This window comes from Amborella trichopoda, chromosome 1 (genome assembly GCF_054954075.1).
Source record: "Amborella trichopoda isolate Santa Cruz 75 chromosome 1, AtrichopodaSantaCruz75HAP2 v2.0, whole genome shotgun sequence".
NCBI lineage: Eukaryota > Viridiplantae > Streptophyta > Magnoliopsida > Amborellales > Amborellaceae > Amborella > Amborella trichopoda.
Window position 1 is genome coordinate 58,814,809 of NC_142336.1, and position 17,142 is coordinate 58,831,950.

The 17,142-nt window shown below is 35.8% G+C and overlaps 3 protein-coding genes and 1 long non-coding RNA gene across 8 annotated transcripts; 3 read left to right on the forward strand and 1 right to left on the reverse strand.

Moving 5' to 3' along the window:
- Nucleotides 1-642: 642 nt before the first annotated feature.
- Nucleotides 643-6,957, forward strand: LOC18440659 (uncharacterized). 5 transcript variants are annotated; one of them, XR_016042653.1, is made up of 7 exons: nucleotides 643-2,712; nucleotides 3,127-3,279; nucleotides 3,406-3,477; nucleotides 3,650-3,752; nucleotides 4,102-4,242; nucleotides 6,538-6,600; nucleotides 6,691-6,957. XR_016042653.1 is itself a non-coding variant. In XM_088849602.1 (5 exons), the coding sequence occupies exons 1-5, from the start codon at nucleotides 1,447-1,449 to the stop codon at nucleotides 4,113-4,115; spliced, it is 1,608 nt and encodes a 535-aa protein (XP_088705728.1). In that variant the 5' UTR covers nucleotides 645-1,446; the 3' UTR covers nucleotides 4,116-4,643. The 5 variants fall into 5 exon arrangements, 1 of the variants encoding a protein (XP_088705728.1); XR_016042649.1 differs by having other exon boundaries at nucleotides 658-2,712; nucleotides 6,700-6,957; XR_016042646.1 differs by lacking the exons at nucleotides 6,538-6,600; nucleotides 6,691-6,957 and adding an exon at nucleotides 5,638-6,159 and having other exon boundaries at nucleotides 658-2,712.
- Nucleotides 6,958-9,182: 2,225 nt separating this feature from the next.
- Nucleotides 9,183-12,072, forward strand: LOC18440658 (uncharacterized). Its single transcript, XM_006850796.4, has 3 exons — nucleotides 9,183-9,557; nucleotides 9,634-9,679; nucleotides 11,762-12,072. The coding sequence occupies exons 1-3, from the start codon at nucleotides 9,309-9,311 to the stop codon at nucleotides 11,830-11,832; spliced, it is 366 nt and encodes a 121-aa protein (XP_006850859.2). The 5' UTR covers nucleotides 9,183-9,308; the 3' UTR covers nucleotides 11,833-12,072.
- Nucleotides 12,073-12,851: 779 nt separating this feature from the next.
- On the reverse strand, nucleotides 12,852-14,531 carry LOC148783956 (uncharacterized). The gene is made up of 2 exons (XR_016042674.1): nucleotides 13,741-14,531; nucleotides 12,852-13,144 (listed from the first exon to the last, which is right to left on the reverse strand). It is a non-coding gene; the product is annotated as an uncharacterized LOC148783956 (long non-coding RNA).
- A 111-nt stretch (nucleotides 14,532-14,642) lies between these two features.
- LOC18440657 (Phosphoglycerate mutase family protein) lies at nucleotides 14,643-17,004 on the forward strand. Its single transcript, XM_006850795.4, has 2 exons — nucleotides 14,643-15,366; nucleotides 16,315-17,004. Exons 1-2 carry the CDS (start codon nucleotides 14,901-14,903, stop codon nucleotides 16,734-16,736), a joined length of 888 nt encoding a protein of 295 aa, XP_006850858.1. The 5' UTR covers nucleotides 14,643-14,900; the 3' UTR covers nucleotides 16,737-17,004.
- The last annotated feature ends 138 nt before the right edge of the window (nucleotides 17,005-17,142 follow it).

Here is a 17,142-nt window from a genome sequence, read left to right on the forward strand (position 1 = left end):
GGATGGAGGCACCATTGTCGAGCAGGGGAGGCTCTAAAAATGTTGGTGTGGCCCAAAACCCTAGGCTAAGGCCGGCTTGGGCCAGGCAAGGTCCATTGTCGAGCCTATTTACTCAAACCCAATCCCTTTATTGGTCAAATCGCTTAGACTAGAATTTAGAAAACAAAAAAAAATATAGATAATAATTTAAATTTTAAATTCCATTAAAAATTTGACCAATTTCATTTAGTTGTTCGAATAGTTAAAACTAATTAATCTAACATGTCCAAATCGAGCAAAAACTAGTTTTGAAGCAATTTTTTAACCAATTATAGCTTAGATCAAACCAACAAATACACTAGTTAGCAAGCCGATCGGTTGGACCATTAGCTTTTTGATAACAATGCATATTTTGCTTATATTAAGGCCTCACTTATGGGAGTGTCTAGGTCAACATACAGGCAAGGCCCTCACCATGCGTCGGGGACCATTATAACTTCGAACCAAGGCTAGGTCAGGTCACCCATAACCATCTCAAAATTATAAAGTTGGTATATTCTATAATAAATCAACATGCTAACATTAATCTTAATCTTGACCATTGGATGTAAAATTGGATGGATGCAATTATTCTATTACCAAGTTCAAACTCCAAAAAGAAATAGGAATTGCTGGAAGTAAGTGTGTGGAGAGAGTAGTTCAGAAACTCAGTAACCCTAACTTTAAGTTGTGGAGAGAGAAGAGAGCGAGTGTAGCAGCTAAATAGTAGCGGAGAGATCCAAACAGGGCTCACACTCACTGGTTCACTGTAAAGTTCAGCAAAATCGATCATTTCTTTGCCTTCTATCCCTGTAGGGAGAGTTCTCTTTTTTTGCCTGTGTTTGTTTTCATATCTAGTCTTATCAGTTTGGTGTCTTGATGAAATTCGATCGAATCTTCGTGGAGTGTTTCAAAGTGGTTTGATTCCGGTTGTTCAGTCTTATTATCTCTAAAAAACGGAGTTTTCCTTTGTAAATATGTGGAGTTACTAGCTTCTGAGGACACCTGCATTGTTTTCTTGCATTTGTTAAGGATTTGAAAGAATTGTGAGGATTGAGTGCTTTTTTGTGGTTTAAGTAATGATGATTCGTGTAAGTATGATACATACTGTTTTCTTCAACGTCTCAGAAGTTTTAGAAGAATGTGATATCAATGGAGAAGATGCTTTTGTAGAGATTCAGAGTTTCTTTAATGGAAATCATCTACTTATGGAGTAAGGTGTTGTTTTTTCTGCATCAGATGCACAACTAAATGCATTTTTCGATTACATGAACTGCTCTCTCTCTCATGGCATGCTAATGACAGGGGTGAACATTTTGGCATAATTTTTGGGATTTTTCACCATTTCTATGAAAGTCATTCGGTTATTACCGTGTGCTTTTAAGTTAGCCTAAAAAGTTGGGAGTTTTGAGGCGAAAGGAGATCATAATGCAAACAAGAATTTTCCTGAAGTTACCTTTGGTTCCATCAAATGACAATTACTATCAATTTGCTATTTGTTGCAGTTTTTCGGGAGTAAGTTCACCCCTTAATGTCCGATATGGATGCTCAGATACGATGTTTTGCACAATTGGTGCCAAAAATTATATTTCAATTGAATTGCGAAGATTTTCGAAGATTAAAGCACAGACCCACATCTCAAAACTAGACTTGAAGCAACTCTACAATTCATATGAGAATAGCACAGGTGATGGGTTTGAAGTTGATTATCAATTGTATAATAATTTAATCCAAGCTTATTGCAAAAGAGGTGATGTTGATATACCCATGCGATTATTTGCTCATATGGGCGCAGTAGGAATGCAACCAGCCATTAATTCTTATGCTTGTCTCATTAATGCTCTTGGAACTGTGGGTCGAACTCTAGAAGCAGATGCAATTTTTCAAGAGATGAAAGAGTTGGGTTTTCGACCTAGAGTGAGGTCGTATAATGCTCTTCTCAAAGGCTTCTTGAGAAAAGGCCTTTTCAAGCTTGCGACCAAAGTTCTGATGGAAATGGAGGAACTGGATATCGATCCAAATCAGGAGACCTATATGCTTCTTCTCGAGTCATATGCACGAAGTGGGCGTTTAGAGGATACTTGGCTGATTCTTAAAGAGATAAAGAATGAGGGTTTTTATGCTAGTTCCTATGTTTACAGCAAACTTATAGGCATTTACAGGGACCATGGGATGTGGAAGAATGCTTTAGACCTTCTCAGAGAGATGCAGGACAATGGGGTTTCACCAGACAGGCATGTCTATAACAGTGTCATCGATACCTTTGGGAAATATGGTCAGTTGGATGAAGCTGTTGATGCCTTTGAAAAAATGAAGCATGAAGGATTTTCCCCTGATATTATGACATGGAACTCTTTGATCAAATGGCATTGTAAGGCTGGAGAGCTCCATCAGGCACTCAAGTTCTTAAACAGGATGCTGGAATGTGGGTTTTACCCTGACCCAAAGATATTTGTCACCTTCATTAGTTGCTTAGGAGAAGAGGGGAAGTGGCGTGAGATTAGGAGAGCTTTTGAGGTTATGAAACTTAAAGGGTTTAAGGAAAGTGGAATTGTTTATGGTGTTTTGGTCGATATCTATGGGCAGTATGGAAAATTTCAAGATGCAAGTGAATGTGTGTCAGCTATGAGAGCAGAGGGAATAGAGCCTTCATGTGGTGTCTTTTGTGCATTGGCAAATGCATATGCTCAACAGGTGAGACTCTATTTTATTGTGTGTGCTGCTTGTTGAGCATTACAATTAGCATATAGCTTACCTGTTTGTGATATGCTTGAATGATCCTAGATTTTGCTTTTTGGCTTGGTCATGAAATTTTCTTTTTTGCCATTGAGGGTAGTTAGGGAAAGTAACATACGATCCATGTGAATATAGAAGAGCTATGGTTCACCAATGTTATCCCCATCCAATCAATTGATGGACGGTGATGGAGAGAGAGAGAGTAGGCCCCACCACATGGGTCACGTAATGTGCTAAAGGGTCCCACTCTTTCTCCATCACCATCCATTACATACACAACCATAGTTTTTCTATGATCATATGGATATCCACCTTACAATGTAATGGGCCAGATCAAGGTTTGCATGATGAACTGTTCAATTGTGTGTATAGGGAATGTGTGAGCAGACTGTTAGTGTTCTTCGACTTATGGAAGCTGAAGGCATTGAAATAAACCTTACAATGCTGAATTTGTTGATTAATGCATTTAGTAATGCTGGAAGGCACATGGAAGCTGTATCAGTTTTGGAGCACATCAAAGAGAGTGTAAGCCCCTTTCACATATTTAGAGTTTCTGATTTGATGCTTTATGCCTTATTCTCTTCTCGTGATATTGTTGATGACCTTTTCTACAATCAGTGACAGTCAAATCTTTTACTTTGTATGTTGAAGGGCTTAAGTCCTGATGTAGTTACATACAGTACCCTCATGAAGGCATTTTTCAGGGCGAGGAAATTTGACCAGGTCCATTTTTTAGCTCAATGGCTTTTGAATCATGTTATGTCAAACTATTCTTCCTCCTTTTTAACTTCAGTCAAGCTAAGCTGAGACGCTATATCAGACCATGCTCATCATAAACAGATTTATTTATTTAATTTTTTATTCCATTTACATTTCTATGAGGCTTATTAATCAGGTCCAAGAAGTTTACAAGGAAATGGAGTCTGCTGGTTGTGTTCCAGATAGGAAAGCAAGAGAGATGCTGCAGAATGCATTGCTTATCCTCGAACAGAGACATGGTGAGTTGATTATTGGTTTTGGAAAACTCTCAGGACTGTAACTTGGAGGCCTCTATAAAATGCCTTTTTTAATTATTACTTAGGTGGGGTTTGAACCTGGGACATTTTGTTGCAGTTGTCAACACATCCATGAAATGATTGAAAAACTTAGTAAACTGAGAGAGTACCTGAACCTGTCGATTTTTTCAATTGAATTTTTATTCTCCTGGTTACTACCTCCGACCTATTTATTGTGGCTTTTGTTGTTAGTGTTGATAAAAATATACATCATGTATCTGCTTATAGCCCGTATTTTTACATTGTGTTTACTTCATACAAGTTGAAGTTTCTATATCCATTTGTGCAACAGGTCATAAAATTTAGATTCCTGAAGATGCCCTTCTCTATATTGTAAAGGTCCAGGAGGATGGGACACACCCTGAAAGGATTGGCGCTTGAGATATGACATTCTTTCTTGTCACCTTCACCTTTGCATGAGGTCCTCATTTGGGTAATTGCCATTTGCTTTGCTTATTAGATATTGTCTTGTTTTTCTCTTCATATTAAAAGAGTTAATATCATTCTGCTTATAATTATCTTTGTCATTCTCATCATTATCAGATATTTCAGGCAGCATTTCATTGTGTTTGAAAAATTGAAATAGGAAAGCATATAAGCCTTAAAAGGTGGCCTTTTGGTATCCTCGCAAGCAAAATCTAGTATTGAGAGTCTGAAAATATTCTAAAGAACCAACTCCAGAGTAATGTATTATTAGCATATCATAAATTGCTCCTAAGTTCTAACTATGTCATTCTTGTCTAGTTGACCCCAAAGTATCCTTTGTATGTAAATGTGTGAATGTATCATTACAGTTCATTACTATTTAACTCCTTGTCTGATGACATTGATTTATTTCTATGGTCTTTTTTCGTGGTAGATAGTTTTTCTTCTTCTTCTTTTATATACATATATGGAAAAGTTTTCCCAACGTTTATAAGCAAAAATGAACAGTGATTTCGCCTATGTTCATCACCGTCCAAAGTTCATTGCACGGTCACGATTGTCCGGTAGTGTTTCAATTTTAATTTTTTTTCTATAAATCTGAATGGTTTGAAATTTGGAGCGTGTGTACATCTTAGTGAGACACACCTAATAAAAATATGAAAAAAATATTTCGTAAAATATAAATTGACCAAAATACCTCTGTAAAATTTTAAGGGTATTTTGGTCAATTTATATTTTGTGAATTATTTTTTTTATATTTTTATTAGATTCTCTTATTTTATATGAACACAAGCTCCAAATTTCAGATCATTTTGATTTGTAGAAAAAAAAAAAGAAAATTGAAACACTACCGGACAACTGTGACCATGTGATGAACTTTGGACGGTGATGAGTATAGGCGAAATCACTGTTCATTTTCGCCTATAAGCGTTGCGTAGTGTTATATATATATATATATATATATATATGTATATATATAGGTTTTCTAAATATCACAACTGTTGTTTCCATAGTGTTATTCAGCCCAAGTGCCTCTAGTTAATAATTACTATGTTACTTGACATCCATAATTTCTGTTACCCTCTGTGGTTCTTCCCAGTGTGCTTTTGCTAGAAACTGGTCCTGCTCATAGCATTTGCAGCTGTAACCCTTCTTGTTTGAATTATTCAATGCACTTCATCTACTGAAGACTTCTATTCCTTAAATAATGGCAAAATTCTCTGAGGGAACCAACATAACATATTATTGCTTACTTCAAAATAACAAACTTTTCTAGCAACTGAAAAAGACCATTGTTTTCCAAGGCAAACAGGCATGTTATTTTCCAGATGAGTGTATCAATGACCAAAATGTTCCTCTTTTTTTTGTTGACTAACCTCATTAAGAGACAAAACATGTGAAGTGAAATGCAGAAGTACGGTTGAGACAGTTCTTTGGATACAAGATTGGAGTTCCAGTGATTAGCTCTCTTAAGTATTCCCATGTCTGGGGATGGCTTCATTGGCATTGCTTGATACATGACAAAAGATGTCTAACAAATGACTTTTCCCATACATCTCTTTTATAACATCTTCAGTTCTTCTATGTGATATTGATGAGAGAGTGCGGTCGTACCAGCACTGATGCACTGGATCCCATCAAAACTTCAAAGTTGTTTGAGTGGTACTAGGATGGGTGACTTCCTGGGAAGTCCTTGTGTGGCTCTCCTTTTTCCTCTGTCGTAAAACAACACCTTTTTGATCTTTGAATATGTTTCTTTGAATTTGGGGACCAAATATTTATTTATTTTGGAAATTTGCAGACAAAAAATATATACATTGGATGTGATTCTCATATGGACTTTAGTCTTGTCACTCAGATTAACTTGTATTTATTGACAGTGTTCCTGTTTCCCTACCAATCTGACTACCAATTGATAGTCTTCTATTATTTTTATTTTTATTTTTATTTTTACATTGTCAGCATTTATTTTAGAGCTTTCTGTGGAACCATCTGACCATCATTCAGCATCCCATCAGTCAGTTTGATGGTGATTCATTACAAAAGCCAACCAGATTTTAAATGGATGGCTATGATTTTACATGAGCATACATACCTTTTTGAATAAGCATCTGAATGTGCATGTAGGTGAAGATTCTTTCTTTTTTCTTAAATTTTATTTTATTCTTTTGCAATTTCTTGCGAATAACATGAATGAATGTACCATTCCATTTGTACTCTTGTGTCTTTATATAAGCATACATTCATGGAATGGGATACAGAGCACTCGTATCCTTTTCTCAACATGGTTGTTGATATGCAGTGGAAGATAGCCCTAGAAACTTGCATTAGATGATCATTTCTTGGGCATTGGAAGATCCCAAAGGTTAGTTTAGTTTGTTGTTTGCACAAAATGGTCAAGAACATACTTTCTTTGTTTCTAGAAATGGGGTGTTTCTAATTGAAGTTTATTTAGATGAAATAGACCATGCAGTGCTTGAAAATATGGATCGATGAGTTGTATTGCCCACCTACCAATTCCGTTCCAGATCGGGTGAATCAGCGATCTGGCAAAAGAAGATATTTGAGGTTCTTTTGTTTATGGTCTTTTTGTTTATAACACCGAGTTAAACCATTAGTCACCATTTTTTTTACTTGGGAGTGGGGCGTTTGTATAATATAATCACCGATTCGGCTTGTTCATGGATGTTTCTTGATTCAGATGGGCGATTTTTGAACTAAATTGGTGATTTTTCAATGACTGAGACCATCTAATTTCCAGTTATTCTCACTTTGATACTGATTTCGATTTAAGTAGATATTTATAGTTCGTGGAAAGCAAATTTTCCATATTGGTTTTCCAGTCTATTGGGATTATTTGTTATGGTCTAAGTGTATCTCATTTCTCATTCTTCATCTCCCATGATAAACAGGGTTGCTCTACATGATAATTCAAGCACATTTGAACATTCTAAAAGATCTTTTCATTCTCATTCCATATCTCTTGTTTGCACAAAATTGTCTTGGCACTTTGATGATTTTGTTTGTGGAAAAAAGTTGTTCCAAATACATCTTCTTCTTGTCTTTGAAAATTTGTTCCAAATACTATTGATAAAAAAAAAAAGAAAATCTGCATAAATCTTGTATTGTGTATTGGAAGAATTTTTTTTTTTTGGGGCAAAAAAGATGTACCCAGAAAAAGTTGTCCCAAATACACAATAGAAGATTTTTAATGTAACAATCAAATATTCTATGAAGTTAAATGAGTAATCCATTGCTTTTATCGATGAGGTTAAACAACATTTAAGAGAAGTAAAAAAACGAGAGTTGGAGGACAGAGAAAGGTAAGGTAGCATGGCATGGATGATTCTTTTTTCTCTTTCTCCAACACCTTTGATGGATTGAGGACCCAAAAGCCCATTTCAAAAAATGGATTTGGAGCTCCTCAAATGATGTGGATTTGTGTGTTGGGTGTTACTGAAATGGACGGTTTAGTATGCATGTTGAGATGGCATTCAAGTTGGTGTAAGTTTTCTCCATTTTCTTATGGTTTTTTGTTGTATTCATTGAAATGGATATTCATAACAAATGTTGAGATGATATTCAAGATGTGTTTTTAGGGCTGTAAATCCATTTTATCTTGTCAACGATCCAAGCAGGAAAACCAATGCATTTGTCCTTTGTTTTTGGTCAAAACACCTAAAATAATGTAGAAGGTTGCTTGCACTTTCTTTGGTTCACTGGTGTAGCTGAACTGCATGGAATGCTTTAGTTGTGTGTGTGTGGCTTCTATGATATTATGCCCATTTATTACATTAATATAACAAATAGAATATGAAATTTGAATCAGACCCAAGCCAACAAGGTGTGGGCCTGGGTGTGCTAGATCCAGGTTGACTGGTTACTAACCCCAAGAGGTAACAACCAGCACTTGTTCTTCAATTAATCCCCATTTCATGTTGGAAAGAGTTTGTTTATATAGCGTTGCAACCTTATACTATAATCTATAGAAGTAAGGTGTACCTCAACATCCAGAAAAAAGCATTTTGAGGTTAGAAAACAATCCAATTGATCGTTTCGAACTTGAGGTATATGAATATAAAGAGTGAGAGAATTTCAAGTCCTACAAGTACTGTATTTTATAACAAGTTATTTGGACCGTTTATTTTAAAAAAAATTTATAGATATGTTTGATATGTACCTTTTTTGAAATTTAAAATTTCATTATTAGGGTCGAACATGGATTTTCAAATCTTCATGATGTTTTTGACATTGGAATTACATCTTCTGAAAAAATTTAGAGGTGCATCGTACTTGTATAGCATATGGTCGTCACTTTATACAAACTTGATCCCTTTCGTGGAGTAGCCAAACAAAATTTTTAGTAAATGTAATGAAACACAATTTTTCAATACTTGGTTTAGTGGGTGCATTATTCACCAAACAGATTCGTGTCGGAATATTGAGTTGGGGACTGTATCAAGCCTCGATCACGCTGAATCGGTGATCAACAAAATATTAAAAACTGAACGAAACAATATAGAAATCAAAATTGGGGTGCATGCCGTGATAGATATTCCTCAAAAATCTTTTTTTTCAAATTATAAATCCAAAAAAAGGTTTTTTTTTTTTTAAGAATAGGTGTTCGAGTAAAATGATTTTATTCAAGTAATTTTGTTGATAAATTGATTGAATTTTTCTGTGTGTTTGACCATCCAAGGGATATTTTCACTTTTTTAACTGATCCAAAATCCAATTTTCTTTGGATGAAGTTTCTACAAGGCTTAGGTTTTATGAAAACAAAATAAAGCCTCACTTCAAATCCTTGTCCGAAAAGCACTTCGATAACGAAATCTCCTGATGGCTCTAAAATCAATATTCAACACAGGGAATAAAATTTGAAACTAAAAAAAATGTACTGATCATATAGATCTTTGCATACTTATTTTTAGAGTGAAATAGATGGTTTAGATAATTATTATAATGTTTATTATTTTTAAAACTTGAAATCCGAAATTTTTTTGATAACTATAATGTTCAAAGTGAGATGATCAACGTAAAGGTTTTCCAAATACTTGCAATTTTCCACGAGATATGAGGTCAGACTTTGCATATTTTGATAGGGCTGCAGGCCTATCAAACCATTTCCTTTTTGTTTTAGTGTTAGGTTTTGCTCGCGTGCAATACACTGGAAATGTAGAAAATTTTGGTAGTAAAAGAAAAATGGAACCTCCTTCTTCAAAAAGCACTCATCCTCCCTCAATTCATCAGAGTGACTTGGATGATGAAGACGACAATGTGAAGCAGCTCGACCACTGCGCCATCCTTTACTTGGCTCTTCAGGTCTTTCTCTTTCTCTCTCTCTCTCTCTGCATATTTCATAACTCTTTTAAGTGTTTGAACCCATATTTGTTCACAGGATTGCCTTGTGAATACCAACAGGAACTGGAAATCTTGCCAACCAGGTAAATGTCTTGGCATCACAAGCTTAATAGAGTTGGGGTTATGAATTTAAATCCATTTTATGGTGTTATTATGTTTCTTTTGTTGTGGTTTTTACTATTTCATTGGATTGACTTGGGTTGTTATTTGGTTTAAGCAATGAATCTGGTTTAGCTATTTTGATTGGTTTGGAGTTATTTGCATGATTCTTTAGTGGAATTGGCTCCTCTTTGGGTGTTTCCTTTCTTTAGATTTTTGATTTGTAGATGAAATCTTAGTTATTCTTTTCATTATTTCCTTCTTGAATTCACTGGAGCCATTTGGTCTTGCTTTTCATGGCAGAGTTGATGTGTAGTTCAAATAAAACAAGAGTATGCAAAGTGATTGGTTAAATTCATTTTAACTCTTTCAAGTCATTTACTTCATTGGAGATATATAGAAGTTCTATTGGGTACTTTTTTTCTTCTTTATGTTTTAATATTGTTACTTTTCTTATTAAATATTGTTAATTATTAGTATGATGAAAGTTTCAACTGCTATTTCAAGGATAAATAATCAGGGAGCCAATTGACTGAGAGCCAAATGGGCCTCCCTGACCTTTTTGTCTTCTCAATGGGAAAACATCCCCTGAGCTTCATCTCCTAAAAAGCATCAGCAAAGTTCACAATCTTGCTGTTGTTAAGCAGTATAAAAACCATTTTCAGTACATCTTATGGCTTGATTGTATACAAGGTCCTCTTTACCCTTGTGTTTTTGCTATCAAGTTCTTCTTTTCTTGCGATGGTATGCGAATGTGAGATCATAGTAGCATGTGTTGTAGATCATTGTGGAAGAAGACTTGCTCAATGAGGTGTGTTCTAGAATATAGATTGTTGCGCTATAGAAACTTCTTTCCAGCATGTTCACTGGGAAACAAAGAAGCAGGTTGATGTGTTGGCCCTAATTGCGATCTCTAGTATGAGTTTTCCTGTGTTTCTCTCCCTTTCTTGTAGTGTCCTTTATATATTGAGTCTTCTATATAATTCCCTTACCCAACAATAAAAGCAAATCCTTTAAAAAAATTTAATGCAAGAATTGCCAGTGTCAAGATTCATCTTCGATGTAAATTCTATTGATGAGATAGCTTCAGAAACATATGTGAGGAGACTTCTGATGTTTTTGAATTGATGTTAGTTCTGTCCAAAAAAAGGAAAATTGAGCAAACAATGTCTTTTCCATGAATTACTTCACTAGAAAGTAGATGGTTTTTTTGTCTGGGGGGTGGGGGGCGCCTCAGTCGAGAAGGTTAATGCGATGAAATGTATGGAAGGAAAGAACCATTGTTTATCAGCACACTTGAAAAAGTTAGATTACTTTGCTACTATCTGTTGAAGAATCAACTCTTAGGCTACATCCACTAGAAGGTACATTGATAAGTGCAGTACATCTCCTTGTGAAGCCAAACATTTGTTGAAGAAATTCTTATGCGGGTGATTTTTTTTCTCCTATAGTAGTTGCCAAAACAGATGGGGCATTAGAAAGATCAGTGCTATTTAGTATATATGAAATATCATTTGCATCTAGTTCATATACAGGAAATGCTTGCATGGAGGTCCTGAACATTGAGATTGAATACCATAGGTCAGCTGTCATGAAAGATCTTATCTTTTGAAAAATACACTTGATAGGTATGTCCAATTACTTTTTTCACGTAGAGGTATTTGCTCACGTTGACGTGTGGGGCACATCAAAAGAATTTTTTACTCCTTCAAAATTAGTCTTATCTAAAATTTGATTTGGTTTGGAGCTCCAAAAGAGCTCTAAATCCACCTGACCTATCTTCCATTTTGAAAGAGCAAGTGCTAACTTACAAATGTCTTAATTGGATCTTCATGCCTCTTGTTATATTTTCATTCCCCGAAAGAAAAAAGTCAAGCTCGAATTTGTCAAATCAGACCTGCTGCTGTCACATATGTATGCTTTTTAATTACAGAGTTTCTGAGCACTTCCTCCTTCCCTGTTTTTGGCTCATTATTTTTTCTTGTGTGAGCATCCTATATTGACCTTATATTCTTTTATTTTTTTCTTTTTGCCTTTTTTAATATGGGTGATGAATGTGGTTGCAGAGGTGCGGGCCCTGAAAGCATGCCATGAGAAGAAGAAGATAGTACAGAAAGAGGACTCTGCCCATAACTGAGTGTTTGCTTTGGTGATCTTGAATTACAATTAGCTCTAATTCCTCTCTCGCTCTCTCACATTGTGTAAGCAGTGTTCGAACCCAGGTTGCGAGAAATTTTGTGATGTCAGAAAAACAAGAAAAGAAAAAAGTTGGAAGGACAAATGCCTTTCAGTTGAGCTAAGGGCATGTACCCAAAATTTCCAATTGCGAGAAAAAAGAAATAAACTAAAAAATGGTGATGTATTCTCTCTGAGAAAACTCTCTCTAGCACATCACTCACAAAAACTACAGATAGCACTTATCTGTCTCTAACAAAAACCATCTATAACACCTCTCTTTTTTTCCACGTGTGTAAGACCTCTCTCTTTCTCAAACATCTATAACATAGTCTCTCTCTCACAAAAATTATCTATCACATCTCTCTCTGGGCGGGGGTGGGGGTGGGGGTGGGGGTGGGGGTGGGGGTGGGGGCGGGGGCGGTCAACATGACATCCTACAATCTTAATCACTGTTAACACTTAAAAATAAGGGTAAAAAAAGAGAAGCTTTTTGAGGGCTTTCTTAGATGACAAGTAAATAATATAACAGCACAGGAACCATTCTGACCTCTAACCGACTGTCAGATATGTAAAATTGTGCCATTAAAGAAGTATCTTTCCTTGACATAAAGTTTGAGAAAAAATTTCTTACATTTAACTGTAAATAATAGAATGCCCAATTCAACATACTCTTTTGCCACTCAATTTACATTTGATGCTATATGGTTACTGTGAACTTGTACCAGTCTTATTGTACAGTTTCTCAATTTTAAATTATGTATAATTAAATTAAAATCGTGTACTTTATTGTCTTTTGTTTCTCATTGTTCAATTATTTATAACTTAACTAAAATTTAATATTTTACAATCATTTTGCCCTTGTTTTCAGAATCGAACTTAAACCTGCAATACTAACTTTGAGAAGTCACCCTTGGCTGCTGTTTACTTCTTAAAATGGGAAACCATTTCAGAAAAATTTAGAAAAAAACTCTCAGAAAAAAAAAAAACATAATCTACAATGTTATACATACACTAAACTCTCCATACAAAAATATGTCCACTACAATTTCTCTCCCACATAAAAGAAAAAGTTATAAGAAGCACAAAAAAAAAAAAGGCAAAGCAAGTCAAATTATCTAAATTCATTCCCTTCATTATTAATACAATGGTAAGATCCACTTGTCGGGTCTACCTGGCATGAGCCTCCAGCCTCTATTCCCCGAGTCGGAAGTCCTGCCTCCAAGTGAGGGCAATTTGGGTGATAGAAGGGGTACCCTAGAATTTGGTACAATCTGAGAGAGGGAAAGAGAACAGAATAAAGGACACATATAGTGGACATCACTTTCAATGATACATCAATGTGCATAGGCCAGTGCAAAGGGTGCCTCTCGAGGAGGAGAGAAAAAATATTTTCTAGAAAAGTAGAGGGAGGAGAGAAGTTGGTTCCATGACTTGGACACTCATCTAAACCTCCCAAATGATTTTATTGGGAGTCTTAGTAGAATTAGATGTATGACATCATTAGATAATTTGTTTATTGGGAGCTTTGCATGACTCCTAAGTTAGTTTGGCATGAAAGTGCTTTAGCCATAACCTATTAGAGGAACAATGGAATGGTTGCATTCTCAAAAGTTAATGCTTCTATAACCTTTTTCTTTCTCATAGTTTTTCATGGTGGATTCAAGGAATGAGGAGATTGAAAGAAGAGCGGTAAACATAATATTTTTAATAGAAAGCTGATTAAAAGAGATAGACAAATGGAGAGAGGAAAAAGGGTTGTAAGTGGGTTAAGGGATGTAAAAAGGAAAATAGGAGAGAGGGAAATGGTGGAGAGAATAAACAAAGTTATAACCAAAAATAGAATAGAAGAAGAAGAAAGAAGAAATACCTTGCAAGTGTAAGGTTGGTAGATGGCATCCGCCTAGAAAGAGAAAGAAGGTTTAGTAAGAGAAAGGGTTGGGAGATTGAAGGAAAGTGAAAGCCTAGAGATACATGAGATAAGGGAGACCACAAGGGGAGAAGAGAGGATATAAAGATTAATACAACAATTTTAATATCAAATACTACCAATATAACTAACAAGATATTTTGGCTTGATCCTGTACATTAAAAAAGGAGAAATGAGAAAAAAAAGAAGAAAAAAGAAGATATTCCCCTGATTCCAATTATCTTTATCTCTTTAACTAACTACTCAATTTTTGGCTCTACTAATTTCTTATTTTCTCTATTATTTTGGACAAATTAAGATGCCAAAAGAAATACTTCCATTGATTTTTTGGACCCCTCGATCTCAAGGGGATATAATCCGAAATTATTGAAAAATAAAATAATATTCATTATAAGGTCATGCCTACGTAGAACTAAATGTGAAAAGAATATATTCCTCTTATGTATGTTCTGAATAATTACTCTTACAGCTAGGCTTAAGAGATGGCGTGGAAGTCTATCTTATAAGATTGAAATTTAAATTCCAGGTGGTTTAACGCGGTAACCTAGGGTATAATACTGCACGGAACGTGAACACTGCTCCCTCAGGATCATACTATACATTTACTTCTTCAGGTAAAACAATCGTGTGAGAGTTTTTTTTTTTTTAATTTCAAATTTCAGAACCTATCTAATAATAACCAGATGATTTATTTTAATTAAAAAAATTTCGATTCTAAATTCTTGAACATCTTCGTCATTGTGGATAGTTTACTCCCGTGGGACTTGAAAATCTTGTAGCATATTTATGCTTTGTCAACTCTTTTGACGTTAGAGAAGGAAAAAATAAAAGGGCAAGACGTCGGAGTAGTATAAATTCATGTTTCTCTCTCTAGCACGCAGTTGGACATTTCACATTCTCTCTCTTAATTCCAACCAGTTTCTCTCACTTAATTCTAGAGCCATCCCAAGCCTGTGTCCTCTCTCTCTTATTACAAAACGATAAGAAAATATTTGTCACCTTTGTTCAAAACTGTTCTCTCTCTAAATTCAAAGCCAAATCGTGGTCTCTCTCTCTTCCCATTCAAACCCACATAGTGCTCTCTCTCTCTCTCTCTCTAGATGGACCAACACCATCGTAACCAGCATCAAGAGAGAATTCTCCCCAAGAGAATCATACTCGTAAGGCATGGCGAAAGCCATGGAAATGTCGACTACTCGGCTTATGTCACCACCCCAGATCACCAAATTCCCCTCACCCCACAAGGCCTCTTGCACGGCCGGGCCTGCGGGAGAGAGATAAGAGAGATGATAGAGAGAGACAGTGCAGGCGACTGGAGGGTGTACTTCTATGTGTCGCCCTACGAGCGGACGAGGGCGACGCTCAGAGAGATTGGGAAAGAGATAGGAGAGAGAAAGAGAGTGATAGGAGTGAGAGAGGAGTGCAGGATCAGAGAACAAGATTTCGGCAATTTTCAGGTGGAGGAGAGAATGAGAGCTGTCAAAGAGACGAGAGAGAGATTTGGGAGGTTTTTCTTTAGATTTCCAGAGGGTGAATCAGCTGCTGATGTCTATGATCGAGTTACCAGTAAGTTTTTGTTCTTTCTCTCTCTACTTTTTCTTTTGGTTTCATTCTTTCTTGTGTTAGATTGTAGAGAGATGAATTTTCTCTCTCCTGTCTTTTGAACTCACTTTTTTGTGCTGGGTTGTAGAGAGAGGAATGGTGGGATCTATGTTTGAATTTTATTTTATTTTGTTTTTTTTGTGTGTTTTTATTTGAAAATTTAGAGTCCAAATAAGAAAAAGGGATTTGCTTTTCTGAGTTCTTTCATTAATCCTTTTGGGGCGCTTTCATGGATCTGGTTCTTCTCTGTAAAATTTGGAAACTTGTGTTCAAGATAAAATTGGGGAACTTGGTTTTAAGAAGAAAAAAATAGATCATTGTATTTTATTTTTCTTCTTCTTCTCTTTCTCATACTTTTGTTTTTCTTGAACTGACTTTCTCTCTCTCTAGATAATTCTCTGTTATTAGTCTTTTCTTCTTTTGGCCTGAAGTTGGTTACTTTCATTGGTGACCTTTTTCTCTGTTTTTTTGGTGGGTTCATAGCTGGTGCTCTGTTTCAATATTGTTTTTATAATTCTTCAGTATTTTTTAATGCATGAGTTTTTAGTGGCATTTCTTTTTTCCATGCTGTTTTTTAATTATATGTTATTGAATTGTACCTTATATTTCCTCTCTTTCTACCATTTTTTTTCCTAAATTTGTCAATTTTTAGTTCTGTCATTCTCTCTTTAAGCTTATTTGAATCCCCCCGGCTTTTCGTTTCCTCCTCTTCTAAATTATTTTCAAATTTCTGTCGTTCTGTTTTCTATTAAAAAGTCTCTCCCTCTGAAGATTATTTTTCATATTTCTGTTGTTCTGTTCTTTTCAGTACGTTTGTGCTCTGTCCTACGGAAAATTGTTTTTTCAAATTTCGGTTAGATGTCTCTCATTGAAAAGCTTTCTCTAACACCATCTCCACCCCTCACTGACCAGGTTTTTTGGAATCCCTATGGCGAGACATTGACATGAACCGGCTGAACCGAGAGGGCGTATCTGACCTCAACCTCGTGATTGTGTCTCATGGCCTCACCTCTCGGATCTTCCTCATGCGATGGTTCAAATGGACAGTTGAACAATTCGAGAGGCTCAATAACCCAGGAAATTGCGAGGTTAGAGTGATGCAGATTGGCTCAGGAGGAGAGTATAGCCTCGCAGTTCATCACACCGAGGAAGAGCTAGAGAGATGGGGCCTGTCACCTGAGATGATAGCTGATCAAAAATGGAGGGCCACTGCAAAGAAAGGAGAGTGGAATGATGATTGCCCTTGGTACAATGACGATTACTTTGATCATTTGCTAGAATCTCGAGATTCTGATGAAGAGAAAGAGAGTGAGATGGAGATTCTCCATGAATGAGAAACTTAGGTTTTTCTTCGATGGACATCAGACCCTGATAGAAAGTAGATGTTCTCCACTGACAGAGATTCCCCGTTCTTTACATTAAGTGAAATAAACCAGGGGCACTCTTCTTGGGGTTTCTTATACCATGATAAATCAAGATTGTTGTTTGTTGTCAATGATTTCCGTCCCCTTCCATGCTTCAGTTTTCAGAAACTGATGTAAATTCATCCACTTGGGATTTGTGGATAAATTTAATTAAAATTTAATGTATGCATCACCTCTATATTTTGGTTTTCTGTGCGGTGGATAATGATTACTATTGCTATGATGAATCTGGTGTTCCCTTTGAAAAAGTTCATATAAAGTTGTAGACCCAAAAATGGTAACCATTATTCTGTGCAAGTTCAAAAGTCAAAAGAGA